The following is a 23,378-nucleotide window of genomic DNA, read 5'->3' as shown; positions in this document are numbered from 1 at the left end:
CTGGTACTAATAATTTCAAAAGTATATTTGATTCTTATTTCAAAAGCAGAACATGTGACTCTTTTGTGAGATAAAAATTGTTTATTCAGTTGTATATGTTTGATTTTTATGCAGCAGACACCTACCCGGTACATTTAGTATTGATCCCAAGTTAACAAAAGATTTCTTGTTACCGTGCATTTTCCCTTCAGCAAACGCAGACCAACCTAGAGTTGCTTCCCTTGAATTGATACTGTCTTCCCATGCAGATTCTGATAGAATGTAAAGTGTGCGAAGATTTGACCAGACAGTAATCAGCGAGGGTCAGTTTGATCCTTGGTAAAGTTATGAATATCTGCAGGTGATTGTCTTGTGTTGCAGGATCCTGTGACCAATGAGGAAACGTGGTTCTATCCCCTCAAACGCCAACTGCTCAAGTTCACCACATCAGCTTCTGTTCTTATCTTTATGGTAAATATACATCTTCAGCAAACAAACTTACCAGCCAGAAGCCTGTGGTGACAGCTCGAACACACACACCACTCATGCACGCACACACACTCACTCTCGCACACCACCACACACACCACTCACTCAAGCACACATGCACACACCACTCACACATGCCACACACACACACATCTTGGATGCGATTTTAAACCCCATTTCATCTCATGCTGAAATAACACAGGTTCAAATCCCAAAATGAGAACTGTGTGTGAAACTCATTTCTGGTATCCCCCGGGATATTGCTATAACCCTTGTAAAACCAAACACTTTATGCCTGTTGTGTAGATCTCTGTGGTGTTGATCAGTGTGACGGGCGTCATCATCTACCGGGTCATCATGGACGTCGACCTATGTCCCGGCCTGACTGGGACTGAGTGCCTTCTCCTCACAACCGTTGTGTCTTCTATCCTCAATGCTATCTCCATCCTACTGCTTGGCAAGGTACGTCTTATGGCACCAACATGGTCAGCGAGCTCACTCTTGCAGCATACCTTCACGTACAGAAACCATTAAGCCACAGTTTTATTTTAGGGTTACAATTTTTTTGCTGACCTTGGGTAGGATGAAATTTTTAAAAATGTGAAAGTTTGCAATAATTTCATTCACAAATTTTGCCTTTTATTTCGCAGTTTTATGACAAGCTGGCAGTATGGCTGACTGACTGGGGTAAGGAGAGTCTTTGACAAAATTAACTATAAACTGATTTAGATCTACAGCTTTTAATAACAATTCATACACTAGCAGATAACTTTTTGATGGTTATGAACAGGAAAAGAAATATACAGCCATTAACCAGAGAATGTTATTCTAACATTACTGTTGTGTAACCATGGTAACTACACTTGTCGGCTCCTTGCACTGTGTATTTGTTGCTGTTGCAGAGAACCACCGGACCCAGACTCGGTATGATGATGCCCTGATCATCAAGCTCTTTGCCTTCCAGTTTGTCAACAGTTTTGCTTCCTGTTTCTATATTGCCTTCTTTCGAGGGGTGAGTGTTAATACTTTCGTTCAGTCCCATCAGGGGTTTGGGGAAGAGGGTGGTGGAGTGGGTGACCACTGATGTCCCATAGCTCTGTGCAGAGTTGTGTCCCTTAGCCAGGGCCTGCTGGATGTGGGTTTGAATCCAAAATTTGCACTGATAATGATCCTTGGTGTTTGTGGTTGTGGGTTTCATCACTGCTCCCATCATCTGTGTCACTTGTGCTGCCACATTGTGGTCAGATGACATGACATGACTGAAATACTGTTCAATAGGTACCATGCACTTCTTAACCTACACAAAATAGTTAACAGGAGTAAACCTATTTTACTTTTTGCGAAGCTGATAAAACCATTCCCTTGAAACAAAAATATGACAAATACATCTTCAAACTGAGAAAATATTGGTGTACTTTCATGAGAACATGTGTATGCAGAGATAACTCGCACTATCGTGGGATTTGAATGATATCCAGGCACATTCTTGCAAAATAAGAGTTTTGATGGGGGATGATTCACACACATATTAAAGCTATCATAGATTTTCAGTTGAGTAATGCGTGACCAATGGCTATTGAAGGCAATCATAGATACAACGATACTTCAAAATACCTCAGTAAACATCCTTCATGAAGAACAGGTAGTTATCACGGCAGCCAATAAGAAGTTGTTACGATCTACTTATGACAATATTGTCATTGTCCAATCACAATTCATTTCTGCTGTCAGCTTCACTCCACTGTTTTCATATGCCTGATTGTCAGAAGTAATTTATTCAAGTAGATTATCCTAAGTGCATCCTAGATGCTCATATGTAAGTGCCTGTCCCCACCGATCCCCACTTTTCAATATGGGTGGGCGACGTATTTCTTTCTGACTATGCATACATTCCTTCTGACTTTTATATGTTTGAGTAGGGATAAATCTTCAGCCAACTTCAGAATATTCACGATCAGATCATTTTATATGTGTATCTAAATAGTTTTGGCCAGGGCTCCGGAAAGACAGTTCCCAATCAGAATTTTGTACCCAACTCTTGAGAGCTACAGTGGGTACCTGGGTAGGGTCGGGTCCTAGGGGGTCGGGTACCCGTGTAGTAAATTTAGACCCGTCCCAGTCCTTATCCTTACACTTACTCCTGAAATCAGCCGAAATCAAATGCTTTCAAATGCAGTGTTGGTTTCTAAAATAATCTAAATTTCTTTCCAGCGTTTTTTCATTCTCAACCGTGGTGCAGATTACAAAGACAGTTGTGAGGGAACCTGTATGTCTCAACTCTCCTTCCAAGTTCTTGTCCTTATGCTTGTCAAACCCTTCCCCAAATTCTTCAAAGATATCATTCTTCCGTAAGTACACAAATAGAACTTTGCTTTTGTACCATGAGTCTACATGTACCATTGTGAATTCTCCATCTAATTACAATCAAATCTTTGATGCTAATATAATACCCCTCTGCAAATAGATCTGACAACAACTCCATAGTAAGCATAGATTTGTCTGGAGACAAATGGCATTAGAAAATTTTCATAATTTATCAACTTTGATAGGACATTCTTTGGTATGTTTGCCAAATTGAGAAATATGTTTTGGACATGATGGATCACAATCAGTGAATGTCCTTGAAATTGAACAGATCAGAAACCCTGGAAAGTCTCCTCCGGTGAACCCTGAGTGAACTTTGATCACCCAGTCTACACAAATGATGCGAGGCTCTTGTGCCAATCAGATGTGAACTTTGAAAAACAATTCACGTTCATTTCTTTACTACCTCAATAGAGAAATTTTGACTTTAACTAAGAAAGCACACACCGAACGCAAATATGCCTTCGATGGTTCTTCCTTTGGGTGTAGATGCAATGGTGCTCATAACTGACATGGTATATAAAATTCCCACACCAATAAGTGGCTTTGCCTTAGTTATTTACATGTGAAACTGGTTGTGTTCAGCTTGTTACGAGATACAGAAATCAGATATGCTGGTCTGAATGCTGAAAACTAAACAAAGAAAATTCTGGAATGCCTAATAGATGTCCGAGATTGCATGGCAGTACTTCCCGCCGGCTATGAAAAGGCTTTGCGATTGAACTGAAAGACAGATGATGACTTTGGTGGAGTCAGTCACACAGCCTGTAACTCAGTCAGAATATCCTGTGTTAACATTTTCAAGGTTGCATGATTAGAAAACACATTCTGAATGTCATTTTCCCAATCTGGTACGCTACGCTTTGATTGGTCGGATGAGAGGTCGTTCTGACGTGACATGTAATGGGATTTTAATATGATTGATTAGAACATTCACCTGATGTGATCTCTTGTGGAGGTCCTGAGATCTTCATGCAAGAGGCTTACAATAGACTAAACCAGCACATCTATTACTTTTCAGATTTCTTAAAATGCTCTGGCGAAAACGTCCATGTTGCCGCAAGACGAAGGTTGACGAGGTGTCTGCAGATAACAAGTCTGCTGGTAGTGAGGCCATGAAACACCAGAGTTTCCTGGAGAGGGAACGCCTCAAACCCACACTGGGAGACTTCACTCTCGGGGAGTACACCGAGAAGGTCATCCAGTACGGCTTCCTCATGGTGAGTGTCAGGGTCACGCCTGTGATGGGAAGGTTTACAAGTGGCGAGTTAGTTTTGTAATAATAATAATGATGACTTAGTTTTAGCTCACCTGACTGTCAAGTGGCTAGTTGTCTGTTGTCTGTCAGTCCGGGGGAACGTCGGTTGTCATTTTATTTCTTCATTTTCCACATCTTCTGAAACTACAAGGCAAACTATAGAACTGAAACTTTGTATGAATGATCCCCACTATGGTGTCTCTGAAACTTGCTCACAGAATTCCAGTATGGCTTTAATGCTCTCATTGCTACTGTCGAAACCCACTCGATAGTTGCATAGTCACAGGACACTCCCAAATGAAACGCACAATAATTGTTTAACGAGTAGGCTTTGTGTATCATTTAAGTTACTTGTGAAATGCATAAATGCTCAACTTGTGAAATATAAACTTTCAGTAGTTGTTTTACCTCAAATAGAGAACATCATGAGTGAAGAAAGTATCAGAAAAATTTCTCAGCTCACAACTGCTACAAATGTTGACTTTAGGCACTTCATGTTGAGCGGCACGTAGTCTGATATTTGCTTTATAACTTAATCATTTTTCACATTCGGTCATAATGTTTTGTTACTTGATGAAAAGAAAACACCCCAGTTCCTTAATTTCTAAAGATTAGCAACTGTACATATAGACATTTACTCACCTAAAGTGATTTATATGTTATACAGCCATAAATAGAACGCAATACATGTAATAACTTCAACTACTAACCTTTAATTACTGACCCTGTCTCTTACCCAGCCCAGTGCAGTGTGAAATGTGCCCTGAAAAGTGCAGGGGTGAAAACAAAGGGTTTAAATAGTAGGACACTGACATTTAAAACTAGCCAATCAAGAAGAGACCTGGGCTGACACACTGATTGGCCACCAAGGATTGCCATTAATTCTTCATAATTCAGGTGGGCTGCTATCCCAGATATTCCGAATTGCCTCAAATGTGGTGTTGGCAAGTGTGCCATCTGTATGCTCTCTGATTGTGACAAATTGAGATGACTAGTACATGTTACAATGTCTTGCTGCGTAGCTGTTTGCTGCTTCCTTCCCCCTGGCCCCACTGCTGGCGCTGATCACCAACCTCATCGACATCCGAGTAGATGCCAAGCGAATGCTGTGGTTCAACCGGAGACCTGTTGCCTTCATCGCTCAGGACATTGGTAAGTACAAGGATGATAAGCTGTAGGAAGAGTCCTGGGTGCTGTTGTACAAAGCGATCTTAGCGCTAAGGAGACCGTAACTCCCATAACTTCACGTAGACATACAACAGTCTAGCACTAAGGTTGCTGGGAACATCAGCCTCTGATACAGATAATACATGATACATGCAACTCTCCATTCAGTGGAACTGGAATGTTAACTTGTAATTTTAATATGAAGTTAGTTTGAATGTAGACGCTGCATTTATCCATATATTTTCCACATTTCAAACGTCCGTATTTCTTCAAGGACTTTGTGTTTTGACATTCCGTCATTGTTATTTGATATGGTCGCCTGTCGTCTAAGGTACTGCAATACGCTGCGCAGAGTTGCATCCCTTACCGGTGCCAGAAGTCAATGGCCATGGGGCCCAGATTGGCCCTGAATCTGTTTCTAGGTTTGTCAGCATCATATCCTTGCTCCAGGGTTTCAACATCTAAGGCCTGCATTCAACTTTCCATCAAGCTGACACACTGTTCACAGCAGCATTGCAAACTCAATCACTACTATATGTTATATTTGCAGGTATGTGGTATGACATCCTGACGTTTGTCAACTTCTGTGGTGTCCTGACGAACGCCTTCCTGATAGCCTTCACCTCCTCCTGGGGTTCAAACTTTGACCTTGTTGGGAAACTGTGGATCGTCATTGGCTTTGAAGTAAGAGTCATGATCATCTATATCTTGTACCCTGTTTGACTGTTTTGCATTTATTAAACCAACTTTTTCTACACACAGCCTAGTCATTGGAATTATTACATATTTATTGGCAAGTCAGAGCTGTTTTTTATGTGACCTAAGACCTGAAGTTTGCTGTACAGAGTTATGTTCCTTTGATGCCAGGATCCGCTGGTCCTAGATTCATCCTGATTAGGATCCTGTGTTTATCTGCGCATATCTGTGCTCATGGGTTTCACCAAAGCAGCAAACATCTAAGAGCTGTGTCACTGCATCCTTTATGAAATATGTTTTCATGTCATGATATAACACGGATACTGCTCAAAGCACTGTTGATCCCACTCACTTAACCATGTGTTGTCTCTATATTCACCCAGCACATCGTGTTCGTCCTTAAGTACATCCTGGCCTACATGATACCGGACGTGCCCACAGAGGTCCGCCTCGCCATCAGACGTGTAAGTAACTCCAGCAGTCCTCTGGACAGGAGAGGTCCCTTAAAAAATATCATTAGATTTACTCCAATTTAATCTTTGGAAAAACTACCCATTATAGAATTAATGAAGGGCTTAGGATGGGGTTTTAGGGTGTAAAGGGTTCAGGGTGCATATCAGGGTATCAGGGTTCAGGGTGGGTATCAGGGTTCAGGTGGATATCAGGGTATCAGGGTTCAGGTGGATATCAGGGTATCAAGGTTCAGGGTAGGTATCAAGGTTCAGGGTAGGTATCAGGGTATCAAGGTTCAGGGTAGGTATCAAGGTTCAGGGTAGGTATCAGGGTATCAAGGTTCAGGGTAGGTATCAGGGTATCAAGGTTCAGGGTAGGTATCAGGGTATCAGGGTTCAGGATGGGTATCATGGTATCAAGGTTCAGGGTAGGTATCAAGGTTCAGGGTAGGTATCAGGGTTCAGGTGGATATCAGGGTATCAGGGTTCAGGTGGATATCAGGGAATCAAGGTTCAGGGTAGGTATCAAGGTTCAGGGTAGGTATCAGGGTATCAAGGTTCAGGGTAGGTATCAAGGTTCAGGGTAGGTATCAGGGTATCAAGGTTCAGGGTGGGTATCAGGGTATCAAGGTTCAGGGTGGGTATCAGGGTATCAAGGTTCAGGGTGGGTATCAGGGTATCAAGGTTCAGGGTAGGTATCAGGGTATCAAGGTTCAGGGTAGGTATCAGGGTATCAAGGTTCAGGATGGGTATCAGGGTATCAAGGTTGAGGGTGTTATCAGGGTATCAAGGTTCAGGGTGGGTATCAGGGTATCAAGGTTCAGGGTGGGTATCAGGGTATCAAGGTTCAGGGTGGGTATCAGGGTATCAAGGTTCAGGATGGGTATCAGGGTATCAAGGTTCAGGGTGGGTATCAGGGTATCAAGGTTCAGGGTAGGTATCAGGGTATCAAGGTTCAGGGTAGGTATCAGGGTATCAAGGTTCAGGATGGGTATCAGGGTATCAAGGTTCAGGGTGTTATCAGGGTATCAAGGTTCAGGGTGGGTATCAGGGTATCAAGGTTCAGGGTGGGTATCAGGGTATCAAGGTTCAGGGTGTTATCAGGGTATCAAGGTTCAGGGTGGGTATCAGGGTATCAAGGTTCAGGGTGGGTATCAGGGTATCAAGGTTCAGGGTGGGTATCAGGGTATCAAGGTTCAGGGTGGGTATCAGGGTATCAAGGTTCAGGGTGGGTATCAGGGTATCAAGGTTCAGGGTAGGTATCAGGGTATCAAGGTTCAGGGTAGGTATCAGGGTATCAAGGTTCAGGGTGGGTATCAAGGTTCAGGGTGGGTATCAGGGTATCAAGGTTCAGGGTGTTATCAGGGTATCAAGGTTCAGGGTAGGTATCAGGGTATCAAGGTTCAGGATGGGTATCAGGGTATCAAGGTTCAGGGTGTTATCAGGGTATCAAGGTTCAGGGTGGGTATCAGGGTATCAAGGTTCAGGGTGGGTATCAGGGTATCAAGGTTCAGGGTGGGTATCAGGGTATCAAGGTTCAGGGTGGGTATCAGGGTATCAAGGTTCAGGGTAGGTATCAGGGTATCAAGGTTCAGGGTGGGTATCAGGGTATCAAGGTTCAGGGTGGGTATCAGGGTATCAAGGTTCAGGGTGGGTATCAGGGTATCAAGGTTCAGGGTGGGTATCAGGGTATCAAGGTTCAGGGTGGGTATCAGGGTATCAAGGTTCAGGGTGGGTATCAGGGTTCAGGTGTATATCAGGGTATCAAGGTTCAGGGTAGGTATCAAGGTTCAGGGTAGGTATCAGGGTATCAAGGTTCAGGGTAGGTATCAAGGTTCAGGGTAGGTATCAGGGTATCAAGGTTCAGGGTAGGTATCAGGGTATCAAGGTTCAGGGTAGGTATCAGGGTATCAGGGTTCAGGATGGGTATCAGGGTTCAGGTGTATATCAGGGTATCAAGGTTCAGGGTAGGTATCAAGGTTCAGGGTAGGTATCAGGGTATCAAGGTTCAGGGTAGGTATCAAGGTTCAGGGTAGGTATCAGGGTATCAAGGTTCAGGGTGGGTATCAGGGTATCAAGGTTCAGGGTGGGTATCAGGGTTCAGGTGTATATCAGGGTATCAAGGTTCAGGGTAGGTATCAGGGTATCAAGGTTCAGGGTAGGTAACAGGGTATCAAGGTTCAGGGTGGTATCAGGTTGAGATGGGATCAGGGTCTCGAGGATTGAGGGTGGGGTCTCAGGATCTTAAGGTTGAGGGTGAGGTCATAGCTCTGCTCCAAAGTAAAGGTGTAGGGAACGACTCTGTGGATCAGGTTGTTTTTGAACCAGCTGTACTGTAAGATTACCTCGATAGCTGGAGATTAGGATGGATTTAATCAAAACTAGAAAAGAGATATTAATGCCTTGGAGGCTTTTTGCTCTAAAACTGCTTGATTCTCTCAAATGTTTAATTGCAGGAAAAGTACCAGATCACCAAGAAATTGGAGGATGGCAAAAATATGAAAATGGATTTCACCCACCTGTATCCAGAGTCCAGGTAGAGTTCTGCTGTGTTACTGTCATACATGGTAGAAATATATGCAGTTGAGATCTTTTCTATGTCTTTTGAAATTTAATTCTGTACAATATTTGTATTAATCAGAAGTCCATCCATCCTTCCATTTGTCCTACCTCCACGGAGACAAGAACAATTTGGAAACCGCTATGGACACACATCAGTAAAAACAGGGATAAACATGTTGATCGTGTTTAAAAACCCTCATACAAAATTTCTATAGCCCTTGCTGTGTATTTTCATCTTTCTGAGGCAAGGGAGTTGACTGAGTATTAAAGTCCAGTTTCTGCCATTGCAGAACTAGGCTGGAATTTGGTGGCTCAAAACCATCACTGAAAAGTCGTGTTTCACAGACATGTTTGAGTATCAAGCTGGAAGACCATAAAGGAGAATGTTTTACAATGTTGTTTGTTTGTTTGCTCAAATGAGGGTAGGGTTCTTTTTAGGAGCATAACTAGACACCATTTAATATCTCCTAAACCTGTCATTATTTTAAACTTTGCAAATGTATGAGGCTAGTTAGTACTGGCCCATATCATTTTCAAAAAAAAATTTCTTTTACTCATAATTGTGCCTTTTGCTATTGTGGAGGCTGGATTTGTCCTCTTCTGATGACTCTTGTTGTATTTGGTCGTAACTGAACACTTCTACTCTGTCTGTGTGACTGTTTTCCATGTCATTGTGAGGTATTACAAATATGATAGATATGTATTTTCAATTTGATTCTTAATTATACGGATAATGTATCAACGAGAACATCAGTTGTTCAGTTGTGTGTCATTGGAAGTAAATTTAAAGTCTGTTCAAGATATATATTATATGTTCATTGTTTTTTATTGACCATTACACCAGTAATATATTTGGATGTGTAAATAATGTTACTATTCTCCTTGAATAGTAGAGCAGGGCTGCACACTTGTCTAAAGTGCTGCGATTAACTGTGCAGTGCTACAATTAACTGTGCAGAGCTCCCTTAACTGCGCAGAGGGTTTGCATCCTGGAACATTTCTAGGTTTATCAGTTCCGTACCTATGCTCTTGGGTTTCATCAACATGGTATATGTCCAAGATCTGCATCACTTCCAGCTTTCCTTCCACATCAAGCTGACTTGCTGTAATATATTAAACTGTAATACTGTTCAAAGTGGCTTTCAAACAATTCACTCTGTGTAGTTCACTTGTATTCTCAATATATGACAAGATTCCCGTGATTTGTTAAAAAACATATCAAAGAATATTTGGCGAGGCAATCAAATTATCAATTGTTCTTACTCAGGAAAGGTTTTTGTAAACATGGATTTTAAGTTCTAGGAAAGGTATATTGTAATCCTTTATTTTTTGTAAATACTGGTAGACCCTTCTTTGTTGATCCTGTGCAGATCACGTCTGACGTCCGAGAACGGGGATGAAGATGTGGATGACAACATGCGGGGCATGATCAATGAGTCCAGCATCGTGGAGGAGCCAGCATCGAAGGCCGGACCCAGTACGCTACGGAAACGACCATCGGCCAACAACCTCTGGTATACCTCAGAAAAATCTGCAGGGTCAGAGTTGGATAAGAGGTAATTTGCTGCAGATATTGTCAAATACAACAATAATCCTTGTTGAAATATTACTTGTGAAGTGGCAAATATGTGTTGTTGAACTTAAATATATTTTAGGCTAAAAAAATAATAGTCTTGGTTCTCATGCACCGCCCGCATCATCAGAAGTTGGCTGCATGTTTCGTTTTAATTCCATTTGAAAAAAACCCAACAAAAGTCTTAAATATGCCAAATGAAACGGTATTCAAATACTGTATTTTACTCATCAAGAAATACGTCAATGTAGGGAGGCCCTTTCCCCGTTTGATTGTACAAACATACTAGTTTGAACAGGAAAAAACAAAATAACACGGCCGCCCACCAGCACTATATTTTCAAAGGCCATTGCCTCAGAACCAATTCTTTCATTTCTTTAAGCCTTAAGGAATCAACGTTTTGATATTAAAACAGTTGTTTGTTTAAGATAGAAATTTGAACTGATTGTACAGGTTATGAAGATTTAATTTTCATTAATATTAACAGAAATATATTATGATTTATCAACAGTTAAAATGAGTGAAATAGTCACATGACATATATAGCCTGGCTGGTGATGCGTCGGTATTTTACAGATTTTCCCTAAACACTGTTTTGCAATCATATATTGGGATATTATGAGCAAGATTACTCATTTCAAAATTTTGGTTTTGGAAATGTCAGAAGTTTCACTATTTAACAAGTTTTGCAGTGTTGGGTGAGATGAAGACAACATTGGGTTGTGCTTGTGGCTGCTTGCTGTGATCATCTTTGAATTCAATGCTTGTGAAACATGTTCAGGGTGACAGTTGAGTGAGATATACTGTGTCATCAGTTGCAATGAAGATAGCATTCAGTAGTAACATAGTCACACTGCAGATTCGAAAATATGTTATGTGAGCATGGGTCTTCTTGAATGCAAAATATAGAAATGATTGTAAACATAGTTTTTGAGAAAATGTACAAAATGTTGTTATATCACCAGCCAGAATGTTAGTGTAGCTACCTTTCGTCCTTTGCCCATAGTCAAGGCATAGTCAGCATGTCTGCTATTAATCCCAATGGCAGTCGACTGCTACGATCCCAGACGTCACGCGAAAGTGAAGAGGAGACAACTCTGTCGACCATGAAGCTCTCAGATACTATCGATGACATCGGTAAGATATTGCTTCTTTCAGTTTTGTAGTCAGTGAACACTGTCCTCTACTGTGGTCAAGGGAGGCAGGGTAATGTAATAGGTGGGGAATAACCTCTTCATTGTGTCTGGGAGTGTAAAACTCGGTCCTGGAATCTCAGGGTGAAATCTTACTTATTTCTGATATACTTCTTCATTCTACCATCACAAGCATAACTGAAGAGGGGTTCCTTGTCTTTCTTAGAAACAATATCAAAATTTAAAATTTACCAACTTTGCATATGTAAATTTAAAGATTAATATTTCAAGAACATGCTATTTGTGTTGGAATGTCAAAGACAGTTTTTAACGTTTGACTTCATTCCTGACCTCATATGACAATGGAATTGTACTTTTCTGTGACAAATAAGCCACATGAGCCACAGTGGCCTCGCAGTCCTGTGGGTACCCGGTCCTAGCAGTCCTGTGGGTACCCGGTCCTAGCAGTCCTGTTAGTACCAAGGTCCTAGCAGTCCTGCGGGTACCAAGGTCCTACCTGTCCTGTGGGTACCCGGTCCTAGCAATCCTGTGGGTACCCAGGTCCTAGCAGTCCTGCGGGTACCCAGGTCCTAGCAGTCCTGCGGGTACCAAGGTCCTACCAGACCTGTGGGTACCCGGTCCTAGCAGTCCTGTGGGTACCCGGTCCTAGCAGTCCTGTGGGTACCCGGTGCTAGCAGTCCTGTGGGTACCCAGTCCTAGCAGTCCTGTGGGTACCCGGTCCTAGCAGTCCTGTTTGTACCAAGGTCCTAGCAGTCCTGTGGGTACCCAGGTCCTAGCAGTCCTGTGGGTACCCGGTCCTAGCAGTCCTGTGGGTACCCAGTCATAGCAGTCCTGTGGGTACCCGGTCCTAGCAGTCCTGTGGGTACCGGGTCCTAGCAGTCCTTCGGGTACCCGGTCCTAACAGTCATGTGGGTACCCAGTCATAGCAGTCCTGTGGGTACCCAGTCATAGTAGTCCTGTGGGTACCCAGTCATAGCAGTCCTGTGGGTACCCGGTCCTAGCAGTCCTGTGGGTACCGGGTCCTAACAGTCCTGTGGGTACCCAGTCATAGCAGTCCTGTGGGTACCCGGTCCTAGCAGTCCTGTGGGTACCCGGTCCTAGCAGTCCTGTGGGTACCCAGTCATAGCGGTCCTGTGGGTACCCAGTCATAGTAGTCCTGTGGGTACCCAGTCATAGCAGTCCTGTGGGTACCCGGTCCTAGCAGTCCTGTGGGTACCGGGTCCTAGCAGTCCTTCGGGTACCCGGTCCTAACAGTCCTGTGGGTACCCAGTCATAGCAGTCCTGTGGGTACCCGGTCCTAGCAGTCCTGTGGGTACCCAGTCATAGCAGTCCTGTGGGTACCCGGTCCTAGCAGTCCTGTGGGTACTGGGTCCTAGCAGTCCTGTGGGTACTGGGTCCTAGCAGTCCTTCGGGTACCCGGTCCTAACAGTCCTGTGGGTACCCAGTCATAGCAGTCCTGTGGGTACTGGGTCCTAGCAGTCCTGTGGGTACTGGGTCCTAGCAGTCCTTCGGGTACCCGGTCCTAACAGTCCTGTGGGTACCCAGTCATAGCAGTCCTGTGGGTACTGGGTCCTAACAGTCCTGTGGGTACCCAGTCATAGTAGTCCTGTGGGTACCCAGATCCTACTGAGGATCCACCCGACCTGAGTACCCAAGATACCATTCCCAAGCCCTAGTTGATGGGGTGGTGTATCTTTCTTGTAGATATTGGGTTTAGTGTTTTTCCCATAGTGAAAACATTCCCTGCAACATGAAATATTATGACTAGAGTAGGTACGGAACGTTTCTCTGTTTCTATCCCAGTGAGTATACCTAGTATCATCGGGGCTAGATTGCAGTACGGTCGGTCCATACCTGCCGCCATTTTGGGATTTGCATCAGGTCCTTCTTTTGTAATGGGGGTGGTCGGGTAGCCTGGTGGTTAAACTGTTCGCTCGTCACGCCGAAGACCCGGGTTCGATTCCCGACATGGGTACAATGTGTGAAGCCCATTTCTGGTGTCCCCCGCCGTGATATTGCTGGAATATTGCTAAAAGCAGCGTAAAACCATACTCACTCACTCACTCACTCTTTTGTAATGCTTGTGGACTTGACCTCCACACAAGGCTTTGTTATAAATACTTTTGGAAGTAAATGTCAATTCTCTTCCCAAAATTAATGAAAATTTGTTTGTTGAAATTTTGCTGCAATGGATGTTATTGATGAGGGTGCCGCACACTGTTCAGGAACTTCTATTTTCGAGTAATTTTTTATGTTGATGAATTAATTCCTTGAGATTCAGTTTCGAGGATTAATCATATTAAACCATACAAATGCATGAAGAGTAGTTTTATCTGTGTATTGTGACCTTAGCCCCCTATTCTTCAAATAGCCGCATTGTCGCATGCCACTATATTGGATAGGGCACATGAATAGGACTAACAGGTATCTGGTACAAGGCTTGTGTACCCCATATTGCTGGAAGATGATTAATATGGGGATTGGTGGGTCCTAATGGATAATACTGTGATGGTTGACCAGTTCAGGGTCTTTGTTGTATAAGGTTTTTTTCTGCTACAGATGAGGAGGGTGAACCAGTGACCCCGAGAGAAACCAAACCGAGGTACAAAGATTCCAAGTGCTGATGTGACAGTTTCCATGTTGGGTTGGTCTCCTCGCTTTAACATCACTAGCTAGTCTCAACTGAAGATGTAGCTCACCTGCAGTGAGTTAGCTAGTCTCAACTGTAGATGTAGCTCACCTGCATTGAGTTAGCTAGATGTACAGTAGCTCATCTGGATGGAGTTAGCTAGTCTTAACTCTAGCAGTAGCACACCTGCATTGAGTTAGCTAGTCTTAACTTCACCTGAAGCTCACCTGCATGGATATAGCTAGTAATCACTATCGATGTTAGCTCACCTGCCTGAAATTCACCAGTCTTCACTCTTTAATAGCTCACCTGCATGGTATTACCTAGTTTTCACTCTGAATGTTAGCTCACCTGTACAAGATATCTAGCTTACTCTCCAGTCTCACCTACTGTTAGCTTGCACTCCGCAATAAAGTCCCTTTCCTTGCCTTTGTGTGGTTTGTCCTTTGATTCCTTCTATATATGTGTGATGAATGGTGTTAGAAAATGTTGTCTGTTTACTTTTCAGAACTTCTTTATGAATTTCAATAATGAAAATAATTCAGATGAGGAAAATGTGGAAAGGAAAATATTATTTAAAAAAATACCCAACCAAAACAAACTTTTCCTTAATTTAATTTGTTCCTTATTTCTCATGACTGACAATACTTATCAGATGTTAAGAAACTTAATAAAAATAAATTAACCCAGCTAAGTTTGAGCCTTTTTAAAAAAGTAATTTTAAAAAGAGGCCTTAGATATTGGGTCACCTGTCTTGCGCTGAAAGTGATTAATGAAATTAATAAAAAGTATTTTAATTTATAATTTTTACCCTGTTGTGTGTTTTTTTTAATGTAATTACAAAATGAGGCCTTAGATATTGTGTCACCTGTCTTCCACACATTGTGATGTTAGTTCAGTCACATCCCCCCTGTGGGGGCCCAGCACAGGTCATCAGCACAGGTCATCAGCACTTTGTCATAAGAGTTGGCAAACCTTGATTTGATTTCTCCATATTTCAGTCACTTGTCTCTCTGGCCCAGACTTGATTATTTAGAGACTGCCCTGATACCGCTGAAATAATTTTGTTGACTGTGGAGTAAAGCAACTAAAACAAAAGGAAAAATGATTGACAAGGAATGTCACCTCATCACTAGCTGTACATTAGAGGATTCTCACCCAAACCTGCAACTTAGGATAGTCTGATGGATTTGCAGGTTTAGAGAGACTAGTGTTCTGCTTTTGTTTTATCATGTTTGGATATTGGTTAATATGGATGGTAACAGAAAAGTTATGATTTAACGGTCTTGCTGTACAGATTTGCAGATACAAGAAGAATATATTTGAAGCAGACATAAAATATACATTAATGATATTACCTACATATCAGACCGACTTAGCTTCTTATCACATTCTTGTAACGATAAAAAACATTTGAATCACATGTTTTGATACAGTTTATGTAACGTTCAACTGGTCATCTTTCCGGTATACTTCTCAGGGAGCTGAGAATGATAACTGTTCTGTAGACCAGGACAATAATGTTTCATGCTGTTAGCATGCCGTGGCACTATGGCAGTGGATGATGTTAGTTCTTATTGTTCCCGATGATGATGGGTTTGAATGGTAGAGTCGCCCTGATTGTTATGATTGATTTTGCAGCACTATGAAGGGGCGTTGAACCAACTCAATCATTCACTCACTGATTGTTAATGTTATTGTTGTTGCAGCCCACCAAGTGTAGTATTGCCCGCCTACAGTAGTCAAAGTCACTCTGTGTGGACCATGGATTACCAGAAACGAGGATCCATGGGAGAGTATTCAGTGTAGCTGTAGTGACCCCACAGGTTAACCGAGTCAATACGCTGCAAGGTCAGGCTGTCATCAGTGGGCCGGCACCACCCCTACTACACAGCCAAGCAAGCTATTCAGGAACAAAGGTGTACATAGTGTAATGTTTCAACGTGAACTGTCGTCAAGCACAGATGAAGATCAGCGTTACTGCAGCAGCTACAGCGGCAGCTCCCTCATCAGCTGTGAAAGAAGTCCCTTCACATAATACCCAGTAGTGTCCCACAATATACTTTATAGATGCAGTATACTCGGATGATGATCTGTCAGATGATGACGTGATATTTTTCTATTGTTAGTTACTTATTTAATCCAGTTGTTAATGTACAGGAGATTTACTTAAAACGAGACAGTACTTGAGAACATTCACACAAAGTCTTCAGTTTACACAACCTGATTGGTTATTTGTTATGTCCTATCCATGACAGTGTTTTATGTATGTTTGTTTATAGAAGATGTGGATGTCCTGTTTCATTGTTTGACTTAACTTGCTATCAGTATAATTGGACTTGTGTCTCATTTAAGAACATGCCATCAGAGGTATGTAAACATACATAGAGTATATGTGTGATATTTACAACCTGGAAGGAAGGAGACTGTATGTAGGTCACAATTTTAAAATTTATGGTTTAATATTTACAAATAACCCTGGGTAGGATTTAATACTAATAAATTTGTATTGCTCTCTTTCTTTTTGTTTGGCATTGTTATTGGTAAAATAAACATGTTTAAAAAGTGTTACTTTGTATGGTAACCATGGTAACATCTACATATGTTTCCATCTGTCCGAGAAGGCTTTGTACTCCACATAAGCTTTTAGCAGCAGACATAGACTATATACAATACATTTGATTAATTATATTCAAAAAAAGGTATTGGTCACTTTTTTGTTTGAACTTTATGGTTATCTGTATTTGTTTATTTTTCTAATCCATGAATGATAGAGTGGTCAGATTAATATAAATAAATTATTATTATTTGTATTTTAGCTTCTGGTTTGTGTTTTGCTGCAGGTCTGTCAAATCCATTAATAGAAATATAAGAATGTGTTGCCAAATGAAATATTTTTATGACTGGAATCTCCAAAATTAATTTTGGTGCGTCTAGTTGTGGCAGAAGGTTTTGGATCGTTGTCAGACTCCTACACCTCAAACGTACCACACTCCTCTGGGAAGATCCCACTAGCACTTGACTCATGATTTGAGCATGTTGATATATCAATACCAGTAAAGCACGAAGTCACGTCAGCATTTGTGAAGATCCCTTCTAGTAATACCGATAAGTTTACATTGGTAAATTCCAAGGTACTCTCTTTTAAACATGTTTGTCAGTATTTAATTTTACCTTCCAAACATTTCCATTTCTAATATGTTTACAATTTTGTGATATTATTCATTTAACTTTACCTACATGTTACTTGGACATGGTCACACTTACACTGTATGTGTCTGTAAACAAGGCATGTTGATTTATCAGTTTTAGAAACTTCAAATATACATTTCTTACTTGTTCAAGTCATTTTTCTATGTTCTTTGTAACAGTATATATATTTGTGTCTTAGAAACACTTTGTTACCTGCATAATAATTCGCTGTAATTTATTATCAACATTCTGTAAATAATGTACCAGTAGATGTCTGTGATAAAAAGGAAATGTATATAGTTTTAAGTAACTTTTCATATTTACCTTTGTATCATTTATTCAATTATTCCTTTTAACTTATTTTTCATACATGTACACAGTTTCTGCCATAGTTCACACAAGCATCTACAGTTGTCTGAAGGATTCGGCACCAATACACACACTACTTTAGGCATTGTTCCTTCAAGTTGTTACATTTCAGGCTGAATTTGCAATGTCCAGGATATGTATATTTTATGTCTGGATCTCAATCTGAATATGACTGAAGGATCCGATCTGACCATTAGACAGATGGGCTAGATTTCTTTACTTGAAGACAGAAGAATAGTTGCATGTGTACTTCTAGTTTAAAGGAAAGGACAAATGACTTTTTTGGAGAACTGAGTCAGAAATATAAAAAAATGATGTTTTGGAATATGAATTTGTTTCTTTGATGAATTTGTTTTATTTTGAAAAGAGAAAGTTTACATCTTGCAACAAGTATTTGTAGACTAACACCAATTAATTGTATGCCAGTTCTTTAATAATCATACCATGAATACTGAAAGCTGTGAAGTATATATTGATTATTAAGTAAGAATGACATTTCTTACAAAGTAAATGCACTGGGGGTGTCCTGCTCCTATTCTAGACCTATCCATAAGTATTCTTTATAAGTACCTGGTACTACGGCTGAAAATGTAAATAACAATCTGTATTTTCTTGTGTATAGTACAGATGTTTTACAGAAACACAGCAGGTGTATATAACTGTCTAGTAACTATCAACAAAAAAGGGTTTAGTTTGAACTGAGTTTGTTCTGTCGCTGGATCTCTGACAACCAACTCAACGTGTGTATAGTTTAGATATGCACCCCATTTGTCAATTTACAAAGCAACCAGGGCACTGATTATGGCGAATACAGTACATATTTTTGTACATTATGCTATTGCTGAAAAAGTAAACTTTGAAAGTGTTGTTAACGTAAATGACATATACAACTGTCATCAGTAATAGGCAAATAGAGGATGCATGCACCCAATATGATCTATATCAACAGTAGGGTCAATGGTAATATTATTCCTAGAATCATGTATTTGATGTTTTTCAAGGTACTGGGTATTTCTTTTTAGAGATGAATGTCAGGGAAAATGAACTATAACACTTTGTATACTATTGAAGGCACTGCTTCTAAACATGGAGTGGTAGGTTACCTATAGACATGTCTGACAACTGGTTTCATTTTATTGAAATTGTTAAAAATTATTACCATGTTACAGCATTCGTTTCTACAATTAGTCTGTTGTTATTCAATGAAGGCATTATATAAACTGGAATATATACAAGGTATGTGGATCTTGTTTACGATGTCAGCATACGTTACGATGTCACTGTAATTATTGTTGGTAGAGATTACGTAGGTTTTGCCCTCTTGTGTATAGTCTCACATCTTTAGGCTGAAAAAAAAGGAACTGTTTCTCGGTCATCGGCACAATTTTTTATTGGCAATAAAAAAGAAAATTCTTCAAATTTGAAACATACTCTATTATCCATAATATAAAATGCTTGACAACTGGCATTGTATTAAAGAGACAAGTTCAAAGTGAGCCCATTTGTGTGTGTTGGTATTCTTTGTGGGGAAAAAATTATGAAGCATTTCTATGGCATCACTTTTGTTTTTAAGAAAAAATAAACCAATGATCCTATCTTCCCTCATCACTTTTGAGAAAAATGTGCCCGAGAAACAGTTATCTTTTTATTCAGCCTTATTTTTTTCATTTGCATGGAATTTCACTTATTTGCAAGAAGTCATAAGGCAATGATTAAAGCCCTATGTGACCACAGGGTTAAACTTACTTCGGCCAATATCAAATCACGTGTTGTTTTGTGAACGGTATTGCTATGCATGGGCCGATTGATCAGGAGTTCAAATCCTAAATTTGCCTGATTACCATCCTTGGTTAGCACCATACCCATGCTCGTGGACTTCACCATCGTGGAAACGTCTTTAGGCTTCCCTCCCACATCAAGATTACTTGCTGTGATATAAATGAAGTAGTGTTCAAAGCATGACAGATATATTCACTGACTATGATATGTTAGGATGTGACATGGGTTGTTTATATATGTCTACCAAAACATTCTACCACCCAAGGAATGTGGTGGTGAGTGTTTGGACTGGATTCACAGTACTTTATACCTGAGAGCATTGGTAGAGAAAGTTTAGTCCTGGGAAATGTGCATCTTCCCAAGGCAATGCCATTAACTGAGTAAAAAAGTCCAGTTTCCACCATTGCCGAACTGGGTTGGAATTTACAGGCTTGATCGTAGCACCACCAGTGGCTATTATGAGTTATGTCCCTTCTATTTCCCTCCTATTGACCAATCAGATGCCACCTCTCATATCATATAACTATATTGCTTCAAACATAATGGCAGCGCCCAGTCAAGATGACCTGATCTGATTGATAATCTATATTGTAATGAAACAGGCCTTAACTCACGAAGTGCATGAAATCACTTTTACACCTTATTCAAAAACATAAAAAGTTTTGCAAAATATCTGTCAACGCCCAGCTGGCGGTACACATGCTTTGCAAATCCTTCAGTCGACCGAAATCTGTATGTTGAAATCCATTTTGTTTGTCTAGTTTGTTACATGATTTTGATTGGACTATGCTTAGACACGTTAGTCCAGCCAAACTGTAACTCAGGAATTCCAGCCTAGTTTGACAAGGATGGAAACTGGACTTTATAGATAGTTAACGCCCTTGACCCAGGAAGATGGGAAGTGTGCAGCTAAGTAATTAATTCAGCCTTACAACAACAGCTATTAAATTGTCTTTTCAAACTGAAAACAATTAGAGTTATTATTCTGGTGAAGAAGTGTTCACCTTGTTGTGGCTTATGCAGATCTGGTCTGTTTTGTTTTATGAACAATGGCAAAATTAAGTGGTATTGCAATTATATAATTAAGTACTTTTTTGTTAGGTTTTGGTCCATAATGTACCTAAAACTGGGCGACAATTATGTGATAATTTGAAATTAAGGGGCCAGAGTAAGGCACGTTTCATGAGATGCTTTCTTGCCAGACTGAAAACAGACTTCTTCTGTCTTCTAATAATGTATAAATTGGTTTTGATTCGATGTTCATCATTACTGTTATTAACATGGCAGCAGTTACTCAGGTCACAGTGTTGAGTTGTCCGCGTGTTATTTACGATTCCATTTGAAACATATGTTACTCAGGAAAGATTTTGTATTATTTTGTGGTCTGTTTGGTGTTGTACTTGTGAATTTTTCAGGTCAGATAAATAAACCCTCCCTTTCTAGTTCAAAAGGGACTACAGTTTTTACACATCACTAGTCTAATTCTAGAGATGTTGGAATTAATGCCCCGTGAAATGGAGACATTGTCTCTTTATTTAGTTACTAAGGGATGTTTTTTTGGCTGTTTTGAACAAAGTTAAGCTTTGATAAACCTGCAGTGGAGACACAGAGGACTGTCAGGACATGATCCTAGCTTGAAGGCATGGCTTGTTGCTCATGCTTTCAACCACTGGTTTGCCTGGTCCAGACTGCCTACAGGTCACTGTGACATAGCTGCAGTATTGCTGATGGGGTATTCACTCACTTAAAGCTCCACATCAAGTTTTCATTGTATAGAGTTTGCTCTTGTTGTAGTGATTATATTTTTGGTACAAGTGTAGATTAAATTATATTTGGAAGAATATGAAAATTGCTAACTTACATACAGATTTAGGATGTTATATATATTTGTACAATGATACGTTTGCTTCATAATCCACTGTGCCTTGACTGGTACTTGCTCTCTGATGATTTGCGAAAAGCCAATGCCGATCAAAATTTATTTTTAACTAAATTCAGTTGTCCTCATTTGTTCTGTTGGCAATATCTTTGTACCCGGTACTTATTCCTCAGTTGTGGAAATAACTGATGATAAATTTGCTATAGTCCAGGGATAAGTGATATTCTGAATTACAGGGTTACACTGTAGTAAGTAGTTTTTATTTTGTCCCAGATTTGCAATTGAAAGCTTTTATTAGTGTATGTTTGTTGATGTGTTCATACACATTAAAGTATAATATCATTTTGTTATCCGTCCATATTCAGGTGTTTGCCTGTTGTAGTTGCTTGGTTGTTACTTCTATTTTTACCAAGAATACTTGGTTTTCAATACTTGGTTTTCAATACTTAGCATCGCGGTTTTGCTGAGTTTATTTGCTGTTTTATGTTGGTCAAGCTGTTGGGCCACATCCACGTCTTTAGATTGTTAATTGTGACATGTGAAGGTTTATTTTCTTCTCCCGTCCAATGCATCTATGTGTGTTGTATTTATCTGTAGAGTGTTGTGTTTTCCTGTTTTATCTTGCTGTCTAAATACATACATTTTGTTAAATATTTTTGTTGTAACTTACACTTATACATATTATTATTATCTGTTATGTTTCATAACCTTTGGGCAATATCTGCATACCATTGGTGTGTTTATTTGTATATTTTTTTATAAAGCAACAAAATTTACTTATTTGACCGATGTTCTGGGATATCAGTTTTTTTTTATCATTATCAGTCAATATCAACAAAATTATTTGTTCAAATCTGTGAATAAAATCACTAAATATCAACATTTTGCATGGTTTTGAATTTCCTTGTTTATATGAGTATGTGTAAATGTTTCACTGTCAACTATGTGTATTTCCTCAATGCCTTAATGTGTTAAACAATGTGCTATGGTTGTACTTGTTTTTCAAGTGCTCCAATGTTTTCTAGTAGAAAATATGTCACACCAGAAATAAGTCTAACTGCAAATAATGCCATAATTGATGTCAACTTTTAAAATGATTGGCATATGAAACAGTAAATAAATGTGAATTCTCAGCAGGCGAGTTTTGATGTCATGTTTACAGAAGGATAGGATTGTGTCCTATCTAGGTTTGGTAATATGTATGAATCAGGTCACAGTTGTTACATTTCTCCAGTCTTTTTATATATATGAAATAAAACACTCTTCTGAAAATATGTTGTTTGTTGTGTAAGGGCTAGAGAACTCATGACAGTACTGTATGGGGCTATTGGGCTATAATGGTAGGTCAAACGTACAAGGCCCAAACAAGAGTGAGTGAGTGAGTTGGGTTTAACGCCACTTTTAACAGTATTCCAGTTATATCACGGCGTGTCAGCTTAATGTGGGAGAAAAGCCAGAAGTGATGCAGGTCTCAGACGTTTACCACTTCGGTGAAACCCACGAGCACGGGTATATTGCTGACAAACCTAGAAACATAATCGGGGCGAACCGGGATTCGAACCCACAATCATAAGTTTCTGGCGTGCCCAAGGGACGCAACTGTGCACAGCGAATCGCGGTGCCTTAGACGCCTGGCCATCCGTGCCCCCCGCCCAATCAAGAACAATCAGGCAGGAATGAGGTGGTGGATGTAGTTTTCAACATAATCACCCTTGTTTACAATATACCTCTGATCTGGCTCCCTGGCTTCTCAGTTCCTGTACTGAAGTAGTAGCATTGTGGAGCCACCCCCAGACACCCGTCTATAGGTCTTCAACTCCTTGGCATCCATGTCGT

General features: G+C 40.4%; 1 protein-coding gene across 2 annotated transcripts in view; it reads left to right on the top strand.

Moving 5' to 3' along the window:
* Positions 1-22,814, top strand: part of LOC124139864 (anoctamin-4-like) — a 59,261-nt gene extending 36,447 nt beyond the window's left edge. For both annotated transcript variants that reach the window (XM_048387432.1, XM_048387431.1), the window contains 14 exons: positions 361-450; positions 775-930; positions 1,119-1,155; positions 1,371-1,480; positions 2,680-2,816; positions 3,854-4,052; positions 5,113-5,242; positions 5,808-5,941; positions 6,337-6,417; positions 8,862-8,941; positions 10,338-10,523; positions 11,547-11,677; positions 14,254-14,296; positions 16,033-22,814. In XM_048387432.1, coding sequence (XP_048243389.1) covers positions 361-450; positions 775-930; positions 1,119-1,155; positions 1,371-1,480; positions 2,680-2,816; positions 3,854-4,052; positions 5,113-5,242; positions 5,808-5,941; positions 6,337-6,417; positions 8,862-8,941; positions 10,338-10,523; positions 11,547-11,677; positions 14,254-14,296; positions 16,033-16,132 — 1,614 coding nt within the window. In that variant the 3' untranslated portion in view covers positions 16,133-22,814. The remainder of the gene's footprint in view (positions 1-360; positions 451-774; positions 931-1,118; positions 1,156-1,370; positions 1,481-2,679; positions 2,817-3,853; positions 4,053-5,112; positions 5,243-5,807; positions 5,942-6,336; positions 6,418-8,861; positions 8,942-10,337; positions 10,524-11,546; positions 11,678-14,253; positions 14,297-16,032) is intronic.
* Positions 22,815-23,378: the final 564 nt, after the last annotated feature.

Source organism: Haliotis rufescens, unplaced genomic scaffold, assembly GCF_023055435.1.
Source record: "Haliotis rufescens isolate VD_foot unplaced genomic scaffold, xgHalRufe1.0.p SCAF_7, whole genome shotgun sequence".
NCBI lineage: Eukaryota > Metazoa > Mollusca > Gastropoda > Lepetellida > Haliotidae > Haliotis > Haliotis rufescens.
Note: the sequence above shows the minus strand (reverse complement) of the source record. Positions and strands in the feature narration are given on the sequence as shown.